We start from the raw sequence: 15,945 nt of genomic DNA on the forward strand, positions 1-15,945 counted from the left end.
ATAATAGCATGGTCCACAAAAGTATTGAAATCAGCAAAGAGATGACTTTTTCAAACAAAAGAACTAATTTCAGTACATCAGCTTTTGGAGCACCCAGCTCTAGTAAGTCCTCAAAAAAGAAGAAGGTGCTTCTCATTGTTGGTTTCTATTCTATTATTTTAACAAGTATTTACTTGAGGGAAAACCAAAGAGACAAAAAACAAAGACAACATACCAGTGACTGTCATACACAGGCACAACCTACCCAGAAATACGAAATACATTTCTACCAATTCAAGATCTCATATTAGCTGTGTTTGATATCACTGTTATCCACAATAAGGACCTTGGATTTGATTTTTTAAAAAAAGAAAGCTCTTGCTGTACAATTCTTTTGCATGAATAACAAGCTCGATCAGGAGCTTTCTGTCCACACTCACAGTATGTACCACCTGTTGTACCTTTTACTAACTACAGTATTGTTCTACCAACTCATGTATGATATAGATTACTTAATATTAAAAGAACGGATTCCAGAAAAACTGTCCAAATGCTAACACCATGGGAATAACTTATCTATATCACTGTTTCTTGCATGCCAAGGTAATAGGCCTCTCCAAAATACCTTAGATACCCAGAAATCTCAAACATTTCATTTGTAGCAGGTTTTCCTGGTTGTTTACCTTTGGTCAGCTAAGGTACTCTCAGTATTGTCTGCACTGAACTTTCCCAATAAGGTGAATGCATACACTTCAGTTCCCTTTTACGGCCATCTTAGTGCTGATTTGTGCATTCAATTCAAGCAAACTATTACATTTTTAAAAACTCAAGTGTCCAAAACCATAGCAGTCGGTCAAGCTAGTTAGCTTGTCATGCCTGTTTCTTATCAACTAAAGCCATTTAACTGACGTTATCTGTTTGTATTTAAACCTAGTCATGAGAGCAAAGATGGTGTGATCAAACGGAAAACATGCAGTAGGAGCCCATGCTTTGCACCATGTGCTACTAAGAGCCTGTAAAAATGAATGGACTTGCACAGCCTACTCTGTGATAATGTTTATTTTTCGTGTCAGTTTCCAAGCCTGTAGCCTCAAGGGTTTGCTTATCTCACACCCCACATATGAAATGCAGAAGTTGTCACATCCATCCTTTTATAAAACCAGGGATTTAAATTAATTACACTTTGAAGTGTAAAGCTCGAAGTTAATAAATAAGTAAACAGATGAAACCATCCCAAGATGTATTTCCTAAAAATTTAACTTTCAAACCCAATCTCAAAATTTTCTGGGAAAAGATTTATGACTTTGACTGTGCCAGACCAACAGTTCTACCTACCATGACTGAGGCTGGTGAAGCAGGGTAATGACAGGCATATGTGGCAGTACGTGTGTTAGTCAGAGCAGAGACTGTGACTGCCAGTGATTGCTCAGGGATTATTATAATACAGACAGTACTGTAATTGTAATATCCACACCCAGTTCTCCACTTGGCTTTTAAATCAGAATGGTAGCACTTTTTACACCAGTTTATACAAATACCCAGAGTACAAGGCAGGGACAAATCAAGTCCTCAGCTACCAAACAACAACAAACCCTAAGCAATGTGTTTTCCATTGCTGAATAAACTCAGGCCCGTGGCAATAGATCTGGCCACATCAGTGTTTGTCCTGAGAGGATGTTCACAAGAAGCTTTTCATGTCCAGCATTCGGTCAAAAGAATAATGAATGTTTTCATCCTGTACACTGTTGGGAAAGCTGAACACTATCAGCCTTGCCCTAAGAGGGTAAGGCAGAATAACGAGAGATCCTGTTTGAGTTTATGGTTTGCAATTACAGCAAAATGTAACTGTAATTCTTTTTCAGATGAAACGGGGAGAAAAGTAAATGAAACAAGTTACACATATTTCACTCATATGACTTTACAGAACAAACCAAAAAACCCTTCTCTAACTGAACACCAACTTGAACATCAGCCTGAACATACAGCAAAAAAACCCCTATGCACTAACAAAAAAACATAGTCTAAAACTGATATAAAAGCACAGCCATTGAAGTTTCCTGATCTGATTTTTCAACTAACCCTAGAGCAACTGAGATACAAAATGTATTAAGCAAGTGACAAAATGGAGGTTACTGCATTTTAAACCACTGTAATCTGGATTCTAGGAAAATAATCTGCCATGCTGAAGCCAAACTGAAGCAATGCTGATAGCATTGCCTATGCTATCAGGGGAAGCAATCAATAGCACTGGCTTTCATACAAGATAGTTTCTATCTGTTCACAGTATTCAATCCCTCTGTTAAAGCCAAATATTTTTACTGAAAATACAAATAATACTTTTTATCATTATCTTGGCACCTACTCAAACTCTTAACCCAGGGTTCACCAAGTGGCTGCAGTCCTAATTTGTTTAGCATACTTTAATGCACCAAAAGGACAAGAAAAGTTTAATGCTTAGCTCTGCAAAAGATAGCTAAACCTCAGCCTTCAGGTGACAGAGAGAATATATACAAAAAGCACATACCATACTACTGTTTATAACACCAGAACATGTATATGAAAAGAAAAAAGGGAAAAGATTTTAATGAGATGCCAGAGGTTGGAAGCTTTAGCACTTCATACACATTTATATGATGGAGGCAGTGCCAGTTGCATATATTACAGTCATGCATTTGTTGTAATTGTCCCCAAAAACACTGCTGTGGCCAGTCCCATTACTTGTACAACAGACAAGAAAAAAAACAACCAAAACCAGAAAGGCTAATTGAACTGCCTGCAGAATGGAAGCCTTTGATATACTTTATTTTGCAGTCTTAAGAAAAGAGAAAAAAAGTCAAGAGGCAAGTGAGGAAAGATGCTGAGCTCAGTAAAGGTGGAAGAAGGAGCAATTTGTAAGTTGTTACTGGATTTGGGGAAAAAAAAATTCAAGTGGCATTTCACAGAAAATACCTCAAGAAATATATAATACATGCAAAACTAAAATCACCCTGTTTAAAATGTTGAACAAGGCATATTTAATCCTGTTATCCCATACCAGAAAAGAAACATCAAGAACAAAGGACTAACCATCAACAATACCCACCTGCAGAACCTCATTATGGCAAGAGGGATATTTATTTTAAAAAGAAATGTCATATTATTCTGTTGGGAGAATACAGATTGTGCGTGAACAATTTGTATTGCATTTCTGTGAGTTTTGCCTTGGCATGGCTGAGTGCAGACAGTAAAAGATACTACACAACTAATATGGCTGCAGGCCTCGTGCCAAGGTGAAGGAGGAGTTTTTTGGCAGGTAAACAAGTTTTATGGACACCTGCTGTGATCCAATTAGCACCGTACAACAAAGTATGTTTTCCTTATGTATCCAATGTAATGTGAAAAAGAATCACGTCTGAGTGTCATAAGCAGTATAAAAGATGTCTTTCTTCTAATAAAGCTGACATTTTGCCGATCGTAATGATCTGTGAGCATCTGTCCATACCCCTCCGACAATATTATTCTCTCAAACATTTCAGTCAGGGAAACTTCTATGTAACTCATAAAAATTATTACACCATCAGGGTAATTTCCAAGATAAAAATTAGTCGGTAAAATAAAATCTACATTGGGTTAATATATTTAAGCAAGTGATGTTTAAAATGTATCAGACAGTCTTGATTTATTGTGTGAAATGGACTTCGCTATATCGAAAACAAATTTTCGGTGAAAAGGGAAGGATTTATCCTTCCTAGACGTGCAATAGATTGTCACATTTTCTGACACAGGGAGGAGAAGTAGCATTAGTCTTCGTTCAGCTTCTGAAAACCTTGTTTAAATGGAGAAAGAGTATTCAGGGTTTAGCACTGTGAATAGCCAAAGACAAAATGGAAAAATAAAGATGACAAAGTATGCTTATTTATATGGAAAGATGGAATTTGAATGACATAGCTCTGTTCCTTTAGCCCATATTTTGAGTGGGAAATAAAACAAACATTTGAGATAATGCACCTGCCTTAGTGGAAAATAACTGCACACTTGAACACATGGGTAATCAATTAAGTTGAACTAAAAGCAAAACATCCAGGTGAGTGATAGAGATTACACAACTACATATAAGTAAAATGGTGACAAAGCAGCTGTTTTATTTTAAAGTGAAACAAAGTATTTAAATTCACCAGAAGAGCAAACACAGAATTCTGCATCATGTTAAATCAGCAGAAGAGGCTACAGGAGGATTTCAGTTTTCCTCTCAATTCCAGTCAAAGGGACTGAAAAAAAAAATGAACAAGCACAACACACACAAAAGCAAAACAGAGGCACACCCTTGCAGCAATACAGACTGACTTTTGCTGCCTGTGCTAAGGCAAACATTATTTTCAATTTAAGGACTGAGTTTTACCTGACAATTTTACCTCTCAGTAGCCACACAAATTTCCACACAACAGAACTGAGGACTAATGGGGTGGGAAAAGCTGTTTGGCTTGAACTCCTAGCCTAAGAATGGGACAGTCCAGATGAACAAAAGTCTAAGTCACTAAGTTCAAGGGTATATGGCTTCTTGACCTTTGAGGCACTCACTTACATTGGCAGACACAACAAAAAGATAACAGAATCAGAAAGCAAATCAAGCCTTCTCTTTTCACACTAAACTAAATAAAATAAAATAAAAATTAAAAAGAAAAATGTTGCATACTGTTTCTATTTTCCAAGGACTATGCTTTTTTAATTTTGTTACATTTCAAGACCCACTGCAGCTAAAAGGCAGAATACACCAGCTTTGTTTTTGAGTCAAAAGACAGCATCCAGAATAAACATGGGAGGTTTCCAGGGATGTATGTCTACTCTCTATTCAAAAATAGATTCTCAAAAGTTTATAGGGGCATATTAACCCATAACAAAGATAAATATTTTTTATATTTTAAAGCCCAGACAAGTTTTTTCTCAAACAGCTAAGACACATACACTTGACTCCATGCACAAGTTCGACTAAAATGCGTGTGACTTCTGTCACAGATGAAGCTGAGCATACCCATGTAATCACATGCAGAACTGCAGCTTCCTTAAATTCCAGGAAACATCCATTATTCTACGCATGACTCCTGTGATCCATTCTTAATCTTATACACTTCCTCTAACACCTGTAAAAATTTCCAGCTTTCCCTGACATCTTCAGCATGCAGAATAGGTTTCCAGCTCAGACATTTGAGACGTTAAAAATGCCAAGGGTGTGGCACTAACTTCTGTTCCACTTAATATCAAAGTAAAGGGATACTACTCTTGAACTGAGAAAAGGATGGACAAGAAAGACGCCTTGGGTCAAGCAGCCTGAATAAGGGGATACTAACCAAGACACACAGGTATAAAATTCTTTTGTGAGAGACAGGTCTCCTGAAAAGAAACATGTTCTCAATGCCTGTTTTCAAATTTCCCTTTCAGCCTTTATGTTAGACCTACACACATGGGGTTTTATCATCTTTAAGCCACAGCAACTGGAGTTTTTATACCCTGTCAGGTTTAGATATAAACACCGACCCAAGGCAAAAGACACAATCCATTCTGAGAGATCTTTGAGGACACTGCAACAGTTCTGAGCAAACTGTAAAAGACAAAATGAACCCAAGATCAAATAAGACATCTCTCCACAGGCTGATCAGACAAAGACTTACCTGTTTGTTGTGTTCTTTTGGGGTAAGTCTTGCTGCGACTTCTTTCAATGCTTTGGTCAGGCCGCGGGAGCTGCACTGAGGGGTCTCTGGTCATTCGCAAAGATGTTTTGCCACTTGAAAACACAAAAAAAGTCATGGGAAAACATCTGGAAAAGTTATCAAAGAAATAGAGGATGTTTAGACTGGAAAAAAGCTGTATGGGTTTTGGGTAGTATGTTTTGTTAGCTATTCATCCCACCTCTGGTTCTGCTGAGTAGCACTACCCTGAATTTTGGGTTGAATCAGTTGTTGGCAAAATCATCAAGAGATTAGACCAACCTCTCCTATATTTTGCATTTTCAAGAAGAGTTAAGCAACTAAAACAAAATGTTCGTTTGTTAGGAGTAGGTCAAGATAGCGTGAGCTTGTCTAACTTAGAATATTCTAACGTATGACTTTCTTAAGTAGTTTGATTTCTTCCTGAATTCTTTCTGTAAGTTTTCACCTCAGGAAAACATATTTAATACTGTTCAGTTCCAGCCAGTAAGGGGATACTTCTCTGTCATGTAGAATGACAACCTCAAAGACTGCAAAACAAACTGTAATAAAGGACTCTCACTAGCCCAGACCCATACCATAATAAATTGAGTAAAAGTCCTGATTCCCACCTACAGTAAGGCTCTTCTTCACTGCACAACTTAAATAAGCTATTAAGTTTAAATACACTATTTTATGCTCATTTTAATGTTCCTCTCCATGTGACTAAGCAGAATATAGTGTTCATCAAAAAAACGTAAAATAGGTCTCATATTCCTCCCCAAAACTCCATCTTTGCTTCTGGAAGCTTACTACACAAGAGAAGTAAGTTTTACTATTATCTCCCTTGACATCTGCAGTTTCATGATTTTGAAGTAACAGCACTGTACTAGAAAGTACTAAGCAGCCATACAGGTTTTACATATGGAGACTTCCTGAGTTATGTGAATAGACTCCATTAAATACTGATTGTATTTTCACCAGTAGCCCTACCTATGTAGTCAGCACTGCAGAAATTTTATCTTCTCAAACTTGTAAAAGAATTAAAGGACAAAAATTCCCGAATTCTAACACTACATCACAGTAATGCTTTTTTTCTTTTTGTATTCATTTTAATGGATGCTCTCAAGTTAGCCAGAAAGCGCTTCTGCTCAACTTCTAAGTTTTGCAACCATGACAGTCTTGCAAATAGCAGAAGCAGATTTAACAAAACATCTGGGAATAGGATCTTCCACACCCCCTCATACTTCCAAAGTATCTGATCTTAAGACAAGGAAATTGTTTTCCTGAAAACTGTCTTCCATATAATGAGAAGTACCTAGAAGATTAAAAAACCCCACCCACACACAAAAAAAGAAAAGATCCCCCAAACAACAGCAGCAACAACAACAAAAAAACAAACAAAAAGAAAAACAAAACAAACAACAACAAAAAAAAACCTAAAATACCACACCAAAACCTAAAAGACCAGCCAAAAGATAATATTATGGTCCCCACACATACACAGACAAATGGTGGGATTATGGTTTCTGCTTTAAGCTAACGATGTATACAGATACACAAGATTGTCACTGCTTTCCATGCTACAACAGAGTCCAAAGGAAAAGAGGGAAGACAGTCAAAGCTGATGGATACGCAAAGCAAAGAAAAGATTCTCAAATAACATAAAAATGCTGTAACTACTGCACTGATTTCTCATTAACAACCCCCATCTACTAGAACACCCACTCAGTTCAGGGGGACTCCACAAGAAATCACTGCAGCAATACAGGGAAGACTTCATACTAGAAGGGAAATACACACTTTAGTGTTTTCTAGATAAAACTAAGATTATAAGCACAGCTGTCAGTAATGCCCATCATACCAGCATGGCAAGCCATATCATAGGCCATCCTGGAAACTTATTAAAAAAATAAGATTAATCTAAGTGCACCACCAAGAGCGATAGCTCAGACATAGGTAAATGTTTCATGGCATGTTTTCTTTTTAATTTATTGGAAAGTTCTTGTCAGTTCAAAGCTTTCTCCTCCCCAATACCAATGCCCTGCTCCAATCTGCTGAAATGGTCCAACAGAGAAAGTTCATCTGCAGTACTTCCATGAACTTCTATCCACTGTTACAAATGGGGTAATGCAGGTCAGGATACAACTAAGAAACCCAAAAGGCTGTACAATCATTTCCCTGTTATCTGCAGTAAGGAGAAGCTGGATCATGCCAGATAATGTGATAACCCAAATAGTCTGGATTACAGAATACATACAGTGATCCTTTTTGAAGACCAGATTCAGTCACATGAGCTCAGACTCAGAACTGGCACTACAAGCAAGATCTTACATCCAAGGGTAACAGCTGACTATGAATTCTGATTGACTGAGAGCAAGTGTAAAAGAGCTACTATTATACACAGCTATTAGTACCTACCACAGATCCTAAGTGCAATCCAGGAGCTGCTGGAGAAACTAGGGGTTTCCTTGCTGTCACAAAAGTCTTCCTAAGAGGCAGTGATAAAGATCTGCCTAACTAATGATTATCAGCCTTACTCATTATGATCCGTGTATTCCATCTATGTATTTCTTGAGTGATGGTGAAAACAGTGCTCCCTATACACTCTTAGGCTGAAGTTTACAGCATCTTTCATGGCTTATAGGCTTGAACATTTACCCAGTTTTGCCACTTATTCCACTCAGAAAAGATAGACCCTTGTTTTGGTATTCCCCACTTGTCAGGAAAATCCCTTTAGGATTTGAACATAATTTCAGGACCTATAGGGAGACACTGATTTCAAGCACTTCCAAGGCTGCTCTCACTTTGACTATGGACCTTAACCAGTTCTGGGGATCTGGAGAATAAGAAACATTTGTCCCCAAACTGCCAGACTCTCACGGAGAGCCTGTTAAAATGGCCCTGATTCATGCTTTGTCTTCAGAACTGCTTTGGGTCATAGTCTGGGTGGGGTTTTCTTCCATTGGAAGGAAAGAGGAGAAAAGAATGAATGAAGAAAGAATGAACTGAATTTTAAACAATTACATAAATTCACCTGTACCGATGTTTATAACCTATGGATCCAAACTTGCTGACTTTTCTTGACAGAGAGTTTGATTCATTCTCTGGCACTCTGTGTAGTTTGAAAAATAAAACAACAGAGTAAATTACATAGCTAGGTCTCAATTATGGTTCCCTTCCCAATTCAAGAAAAGAGAATACAAACTTTTGACTCAAAAAAATATTATTTTCTGCAAGTTCCTCTTCATCCCTACCTCCAGACAGACTCTTATGGGCTGAGAGTCTCCCAAAGCTACCTGTTTATCCCCTCCTCTTTTGACTACATACCTTTTTATTTCAAAGCCAAGTGTAAACTGCTGGCACCAGCAGCCTTTCACTTAATATTTCACAGAAGCGGGAAACCGACCATGCCACAGTAGTGAGACTGAAGGAGGGATTCTGAGCTTATTCCTTTACAGCACTGCTAAAGTCAACCCCAAGCACACCATCAACTGGTTCCTAATTAGACATTGCACATTTCTCTTGATGTTTTTGCAACAGTAAAATAAAGTGCTTTGAGATGTGCACTATTGGGAAGATTTTTATACGCTCCAATAAGTAAGTAAAACATTATGGACATGATGCTACAGAAAATTTGACGGATAAATATGTAAAAATCTATATGGCAGCTTAATCCCGCCATGTACATTTGTGGACACTTCTGTTAAAGCCTACTCTGTGCAACCTGAAATATTGTTTTTAAAAGAATGCTAAGATAAAAGAAACCACCAAATTGCCCTATTTTAAAATCACTGTTTAACATCATTGTAAGAAAAGGGAAAGCGATGGTTTTTAAGAGCATTCTATAACCACGAGTAAAATTCTGTTTCCAGACAGTAAGCTTGTGTTACAACACCCTGTAGGTATAATAAGGTTCTCATTCAGTGTAGTGGCCCTAAGGAAATCATAGTTTCTGTATCACTTACCTGAAAAAGGTATGATGCTCTACACAGCATTTCCAGAGATGTTTGCAGGTGACCTTGTTACGTGCTTCAAAAAAGAAGGAAGTTTCATTGCACTGAAAACAAAACAAAACAAATCAGTATTCTTATGAGGAATTCTGCCAGTGAAGTGAATATCATCTGCTGAACACAAGAATCAACCACCTCCTATCAATCCACACAAGAAAAGAAAATAGTGTGAAGAAAAGGAGGTTCTAAGATCTTGCTTTATGGTGAACTTGCCACCGGCTGCTGCATGAGAGGAGCCCTGAAGAGAAGATACAAGGACTCCCTGAAACAACATCTCAGCCTTGGCCACATTGATCAACATAACTGGTCTACTCTGGCCTCCAATAGGGAGGTCTGGAGACCCACTATCTATAACGCTGCTGATGCTTTTGAGAAAGCACGCAGGATCACTCTCGAGAAGAAAAGACAACACAGTGCCTTGCAGAATATACCACCTAAGGAGTCTTTCTGCTGTGCCTTTTGCAGTCAGACTTGTCTATCTCGCATTGGCCTTTTTAGCCACCAGCGCGCTTGTAACAAACGTGGGTAGAGCCCTTCCCAAATCTTCGTTTGCGAAGCCTAGCCATGATGATGATAATTCTTTATGTAAAAGAGGTTTACTTTTTGAAAAACAGAAGAGAAAGGAGATTCTAGAAACACTTCTGTTCTTTCATTCTTATTTGCAGACTCAGCTTTATTCCTAATTAAAACACACAAGTTTTTTTTCAAAAATTATGTTTCTGATGTTTTCTGAAACTGCAGTTCAGATGTCATTGAAAAATATTCTCTTTAACAGTTTACAGGGCAAGAATAAGTGAAAGAAACACAGAAATTCAAGATTTATGATAAACTAATATGAAGCAAAACCACAGAAAATGCACAAAACATGTAGGAAGAACCAAGGTAACCTGGGGGGAAAAAAAGAGAGGAAGGAAAGTTTTTTTTAAAAAAGCTAACCTCGGAATAATTCAAAATGCTAGGAAAAATATTAAAGTCATAAAATCCACCTTAAAATCTCTTAAGGGAAAAAAAATATTCACAGCTCAGAACCTAATCTCTGGGAAGTGGTAGATGAAAGAATTGAAACATATATAAACTACCAAACACTTCCAACAGACAAAACGAAGGAACAGACACATCATGCTGCTTGTTTTCATCAGGCTAAACATTCAAATATCCGCACAAATAATACACTTTCATATATTTGTCACCCAGTAAATTTAAGTGCTCAGTTTTGTATCTGTGATTTGCACAAAGAATGAGTAGTCCCGCTCAGGTCAGTGTGAGACCTCAGCATAGTACACCACCATCTGTAACAAAACTGAGCGGTATGATTCATACCGCTGTCAGCAGCTGATTTTAGGAAATCTGTGCCCTTTGTAGTGGTTTGAACCAAGTTTTTCCCCTGAAGCTGAAAGTGGTAACCCCCAGGGGGTGGTGACCCTTGGGGCTTGACCAATCAGTGCTCCTGCAAAATATAAACATATCTCTGGAGACCGGAAAAGAAGAAGTAGTACCTTGGGAGAAGAAGAGGTGGCCATGTTGTAGAGGCCACGAGGAGAAGGGGCTCCGGCCCCTTGGGGGCCTCTGCCCCCCCCAGCCCCCGGTTGGGGGGCTGCAGGGACTCAGAACTGGGCTGAGTGCCTGTGGCTAAGAGCTGGGAGAATTTCTCCCGGTAGGAGCAGTGGGAGACGCTGGGAGCAGCAGCAGAGACAACAGCGTACCGGAGCAGTGGCAGAAGGCCAAGCAGATAAGAAGCAGCAGAAGCCGGTATGCAGCTAAGACAGACACAGAGGTGTCTGAGGAGAAGGAAAAGCAGCAACAAGACAAGAGACCCGAGCCAGCAGCAGGAAGAGAGTTTCGGAGGGTAAGAACTGGACAAACCAAAACCTCCAAACTCACTAGAGACCCCTCTGAGAAAGAGGAGGGGGTGGTGGACTGAGAGGAGTCCTAAAGTGCAGTATGCACTGCTGAGAGGAGCTAAGAAGCTCATGGCCTCCTGAGAGATAAGCCAGGACGGCCGAAGGAATGTGTGTGTGTGGGGGGTGACCTTGGCCCCCCCTGCTCCAGCTTCAGAGAAGCTGGCAGCCATCTTTGAGGCAGAGCATGGGAGCTCTGCACAGGGGCTTGATTTCCCCTGAAGATACCAGACTGTCACGAAGACCCCCGTGCTTCGTGATATGACCGTGGTGGAACGACCTTGTCTGGGGTTACGTAGTCCACGGAAAGACCCCCGTTTGAAGACGGGGGCCGAGAGAGGCTTAGAAGACCCCCTCGTGTGTGCTGGCAGAGAGCCAGCAACTGCTTCTGCTACCTGAAAGAGAAGAAGAAAGCCTGCTGCCTAGAGAGAGACCTGTTGCTCAGAGACTGGAAGGGGTCTTTTTCTTCTTCTTCTCTCCTGGACTTTTATTTGGAGGGAGAAGAGATTTGGCCCATTGTAAATATTATTGTCATGGTAGAGATAGATATAGAGTTAAGATTGTTTGTAATGTATTATAGTATTTATTCACGTGTATAGTCTTTGTAATATATTCCTTCCCCCCATATTGAGTCTCGTGTTTTTGTCTGGAAAACCCATCTCACATGGGGTTGAGATGTGGGTGGGGGGCTAGGAATCAGAATTGGATTTTGGGCCTTTTCAAACCATGACACCTTGCATTAGTTGTACTTCTGCAGTGCCATCCATATGTAAGCAGAGTTCTGGCAGGTTTCTCCCACTCCCCATTTAATGAGGTATGACGAACTGCAAGCACCTTGCAAACTGTGAACTAATTCAGTATGTTCTCTATAATTCAAAATTTCACCTATAACAGAAAAAAAAGATTATATCTCTATTAACAGTTGTCAAGCAGCCTCACAAAATCACATTTACCCTCCTCAAGCAGTCTTTCCTTCATCTTGAAACAAATAACAGTAAAAAAGACAGAATTTTGCATCTGTGGTTAGAATAATTGAGATTTCATTCACTGACCAAAAAAAAAACAAAAACAACCACAAAAAAATCCCCCGCTAATTGAAAACATACACATGAGCTTAGTTTCTTCCATGCCTTATTTTAATTAAGTGGCTGGGTGGAACAGTTCCATAGAATAGCCAAGGAACAAAAATCATCCTCTAGTCTCCCCTCAAAAGCACATTTTCCTCTGCAGGACATCACATGAAGAAAGAAGAGTACAGGGAGTACAGTAGTGTGGTGGTCTAAAAAGGTGTTAAGGAAATCATAGATTTTGCATATAAGTTGTTGTATTGTATTCTACATATAATGTATGTATGTTCTGTTCCTTCATTGGCCAATGGCATCCTGGCCTGCATCAGGAACAGTGTGGCCAGCAGGAGCAGGGAAGTGATCCTTCCCCTGTACTCTGCATTGGTGAGGCCACACCTTGAGTATTGTGTTCAGCTCTGGGCCCCTCAGTTCAGGAAGGACATTGAGGTGCTGGAGCGGGTCCAGAGAAGAGCAACGAGGCTGGTGAAGGGACTTGAGCACAAGTCCTATGAGGAGAGGCTGAGGGAGCTGGGGTTGTTTAGTCTGGAGAAGAGAAGGCTTAGAGGCGACCTCATCACTCTCTTCAACTACCTGAAGGGAGGTTATAGCCAGGCGGGGGTTGGTCTCTTCTCCCGGGCAACCAACAATAGGACAAGGGGACATGGGCTCAAGCTCTGCCAGGGGAGGTTTAGGTTAGATGTTAGGAAAAAATTCTTTACAGAGAGGGTTATCAGGCATTGGAACGGCCTACCCAGAGAGGTGGTGGATTCACCATCCCTGGAGGTTTTTAAAAAGAGATTGGACGTGGCCCTTAGTGCCATGATATAGTAAATGGAGTTGGATCAGGGGTTGGACTTGATGATCTTGGAGGTCTCTTCCAACCCTACCTATTCTATGATTCTATGATATTTGACACAGTACCATATATGGTTATGTTCAGCCCCTGTTTCCTATGATTGGTTGTGATTTGCATGCTCCGCCTAAACCCCACCTTCTGTTCTAGTGCCTTCCTTACCCACATTATTTAAGGCTGGAGCCATTTTTGTGTAGTGCTCTTTTGTGCCCTTCTGTTCCTCCCTTTAAGCTGTTCAGTTGCCCTGCTACTTTCATAATAAAATCACCTTACCAGTTGCACCCAGACAAGTTGTGGAGGTCTTTATTCAAATGCCGACCTCCGCACAGTAGAACATATGACCACTGAGAATGCTGAAGCCCAGCATTCATCTGATTCTGTTATGCATATTATATAATGATTCTGTAGTACATTACTCCCATAAATACATTCCTACAGTTCCTCTAAATACAATTTCAGTTTTGATGGGGTCATCATCTCTCATTTAAAGGACTTAAACAATTTAACTTATAGCAAATACAAGTTTAATTTATAAAAAGTATAATTCAAGATTCCTGAAGACTCTCGAAGATTGTTGAGGAGAAAAATAAGTTACTTCAATAATAACCATATTGCTCTTGTTTCTCTGACAACTAGAAAAAGAGTCTGTCACTGAAAGATCATAATGCATTTTTAGATTTTAAAACTACTAAAGAAACAAAGGTACTTTGCATATCTTACACATAGCAGAAAAGTAGCTTCAGATTTCATGATCTGATTTACATTACAATTTCTACACCAGACTGTCATCTGATGTGATTTCATATAAACCCACATATCTACAGTCATCTTTTAAAGAATGATATCAAGTCAGGCCTGTAGTATTGCAAACTTGCAATATGATGACTCAATTTAGTTTCTGTTGGGAAAAAAAGTCAATAACTCACTTTTAATATGCATGATCTCACTCCTTCTTCATCCACTCCTAAATTTTACTTGTAGGCAAAGAATCCTCTGCTGTATTTAAATTTATTTAATTATATAATCTCAGAGGAGAGAGTTTCTGGGATGTCAGAGGGCAGAGAAAAGCCAGGGGTGATTTTTTTATTTTTTTAAGGTAATTTTTAAAAGAAAGTACTTTTGCCATAACTTATTATTAGATCAGTTTGAATGCCACTGGCATTCAGTGAAAGATTCCCATCAGGGAAAAGATTGATGATTAACTACACGCTGAAACATCTAAATTTAGTATTCAACAATCAAATGCACTCAGGGAAAAAGCATAACCCTACAGATCCAATTTATCAAAAAGTTATGGAATTCAGATATGGAAAGTGATACAATATGCCTAAAAATCATGGGACGGACCAACTAGCCTTCTCATAACACACCCAGGTTTATTTATTTGAATTCAAAATTAAAATACATGCCTGGAAACTATTGCCTCAAAATGGATGCTTGTAATAACTCAAATAACGCAATTAAATTTTGCTAAAGAAAAGAAAGCAAGCCTAAAACACTCATACCCAATGCCAACACAGAGGACACAATTCATAATTCTTTCACCATTTCTCACCTTATCTGTGAAGGATTCAGTAAGTTACTGCAACTAAGTCCAACACAACAGTGCTTACAGCACATCTACATTTAGGACTTTATTTACTTTTTAAGACTATTTAAGGCTTGCAAGAGTACTGCCATTACCTTCACAATTTATAAATGCACATATGAAAATTAAGCAGTACTGAAAACAGTAGTATCTTTCAGGTTTAACCTCTCTCCCCTAAGAGAACAAATTGATTTGTACAGGTAAAGCGAGGGTGACCTCACCTGTTAAGACTATGAAATTCTGTTCTCAATAAAAGGCAACATTTTTAGCATTTGGAACATTGTGGTTTCCTACACATAGTGGGTGTTAGCTGGTTTTTTTTCTTACTATTCCCATATATCTGAAGCAAAAGACACAAAGACCTATTATACTTTTACTAATGAGTTATAGGAAATGATAATTCTAAACTCATTCAGTGTTGTTTGGTGCCTCACAAACTTCCACAGGCTACTCATCCTGTTGCTTTCAGAGTGACCAGTGTATTAAAGGTGAGGCATTGTAAACCATGAAATCTCACTGCTTCCAGAGCAGTCCTGGTCATCTGAACACTCTAAAGATCTCCTCTCTCCTTTGAACCATCTTGGTGTTCGACTATTCTTTCAGGAAGCCCATTTTGCTCATCAAACAAGTAGAAAACAACTTATTTTTTGTATGGTTATTTTCAATCCCATCTGTGACTTGCACAAGCAAAGGAGTGGGCAGGACAATGGGGTCAGAGGCTGCAAAAGGACAGGCACAACCCCTGCAGCAGTGTCCAGCTGTTGAGCTCTTTGACTCACCTCCTCCTAATTCTGAAAAGGTCACACACTAAAAAAATGTGAGGACAAACATAAAACATTCATCTCCTTTTAGATGCTTTAAAAACTTGTCTTGGAATCTCCAAAATA

The 15,945-nt window shown here is 39.1% G+C and overlaps 1 protein-coding gene across 3 annotated transcripts in view; it reads right to left on the reverse strand.

Moving 5' to 3' along the window:
• EPB41L4A (erythrocyte membrane protein band 4.1 like 4A) overlaps positions 1–15,945 on the reverse strand; it is a 123,234-nt gene that overhangs the window by 31,418 nt on the left and 75,871 nt on the right. For 2 of the 3 annotated variants that reach the window (XM_027671148.1, XM_027671151.1), the window contains exons 10-12: positions 9,608–9,699; positions 8,677–8,754; positions 5,625–5,770 (exon numbers count right to left, since the gene is read on the reverse strand). In XM_027671148.1, the coding sequence (XP_027526949.1) occupies positions 5,625–5,770; positions 8,677–8,754; positions 9,608–9,699 (316 nt within the window). The remainder of the gene's footprint in view (positions 1–5,624; positions 5,771–8,676; positions 8,755–9,607; positions 9,700–15,945) is intronic. The other variant, XM_027671150.1, reaches the window with a different exon arrangement.

The sequence above is a fragment of the Neopelma chrysocephalum genome, unplaced genomic scaffold (assembly GCF_003984885.1).
Source record: "Neopelma chrysocephalum unplaced genomic scaffold, ASM398488v2 Primary Assembly neopelma1_97034, whole genome shotgun sequence".
NCBI classification, from domain to species: domain Eukaryota; kingdom Metazoa; phylum Chordata; class Aves; order Passeriformes; family Pipridae; genus Neopelma; species Neopelma chrysocephalum.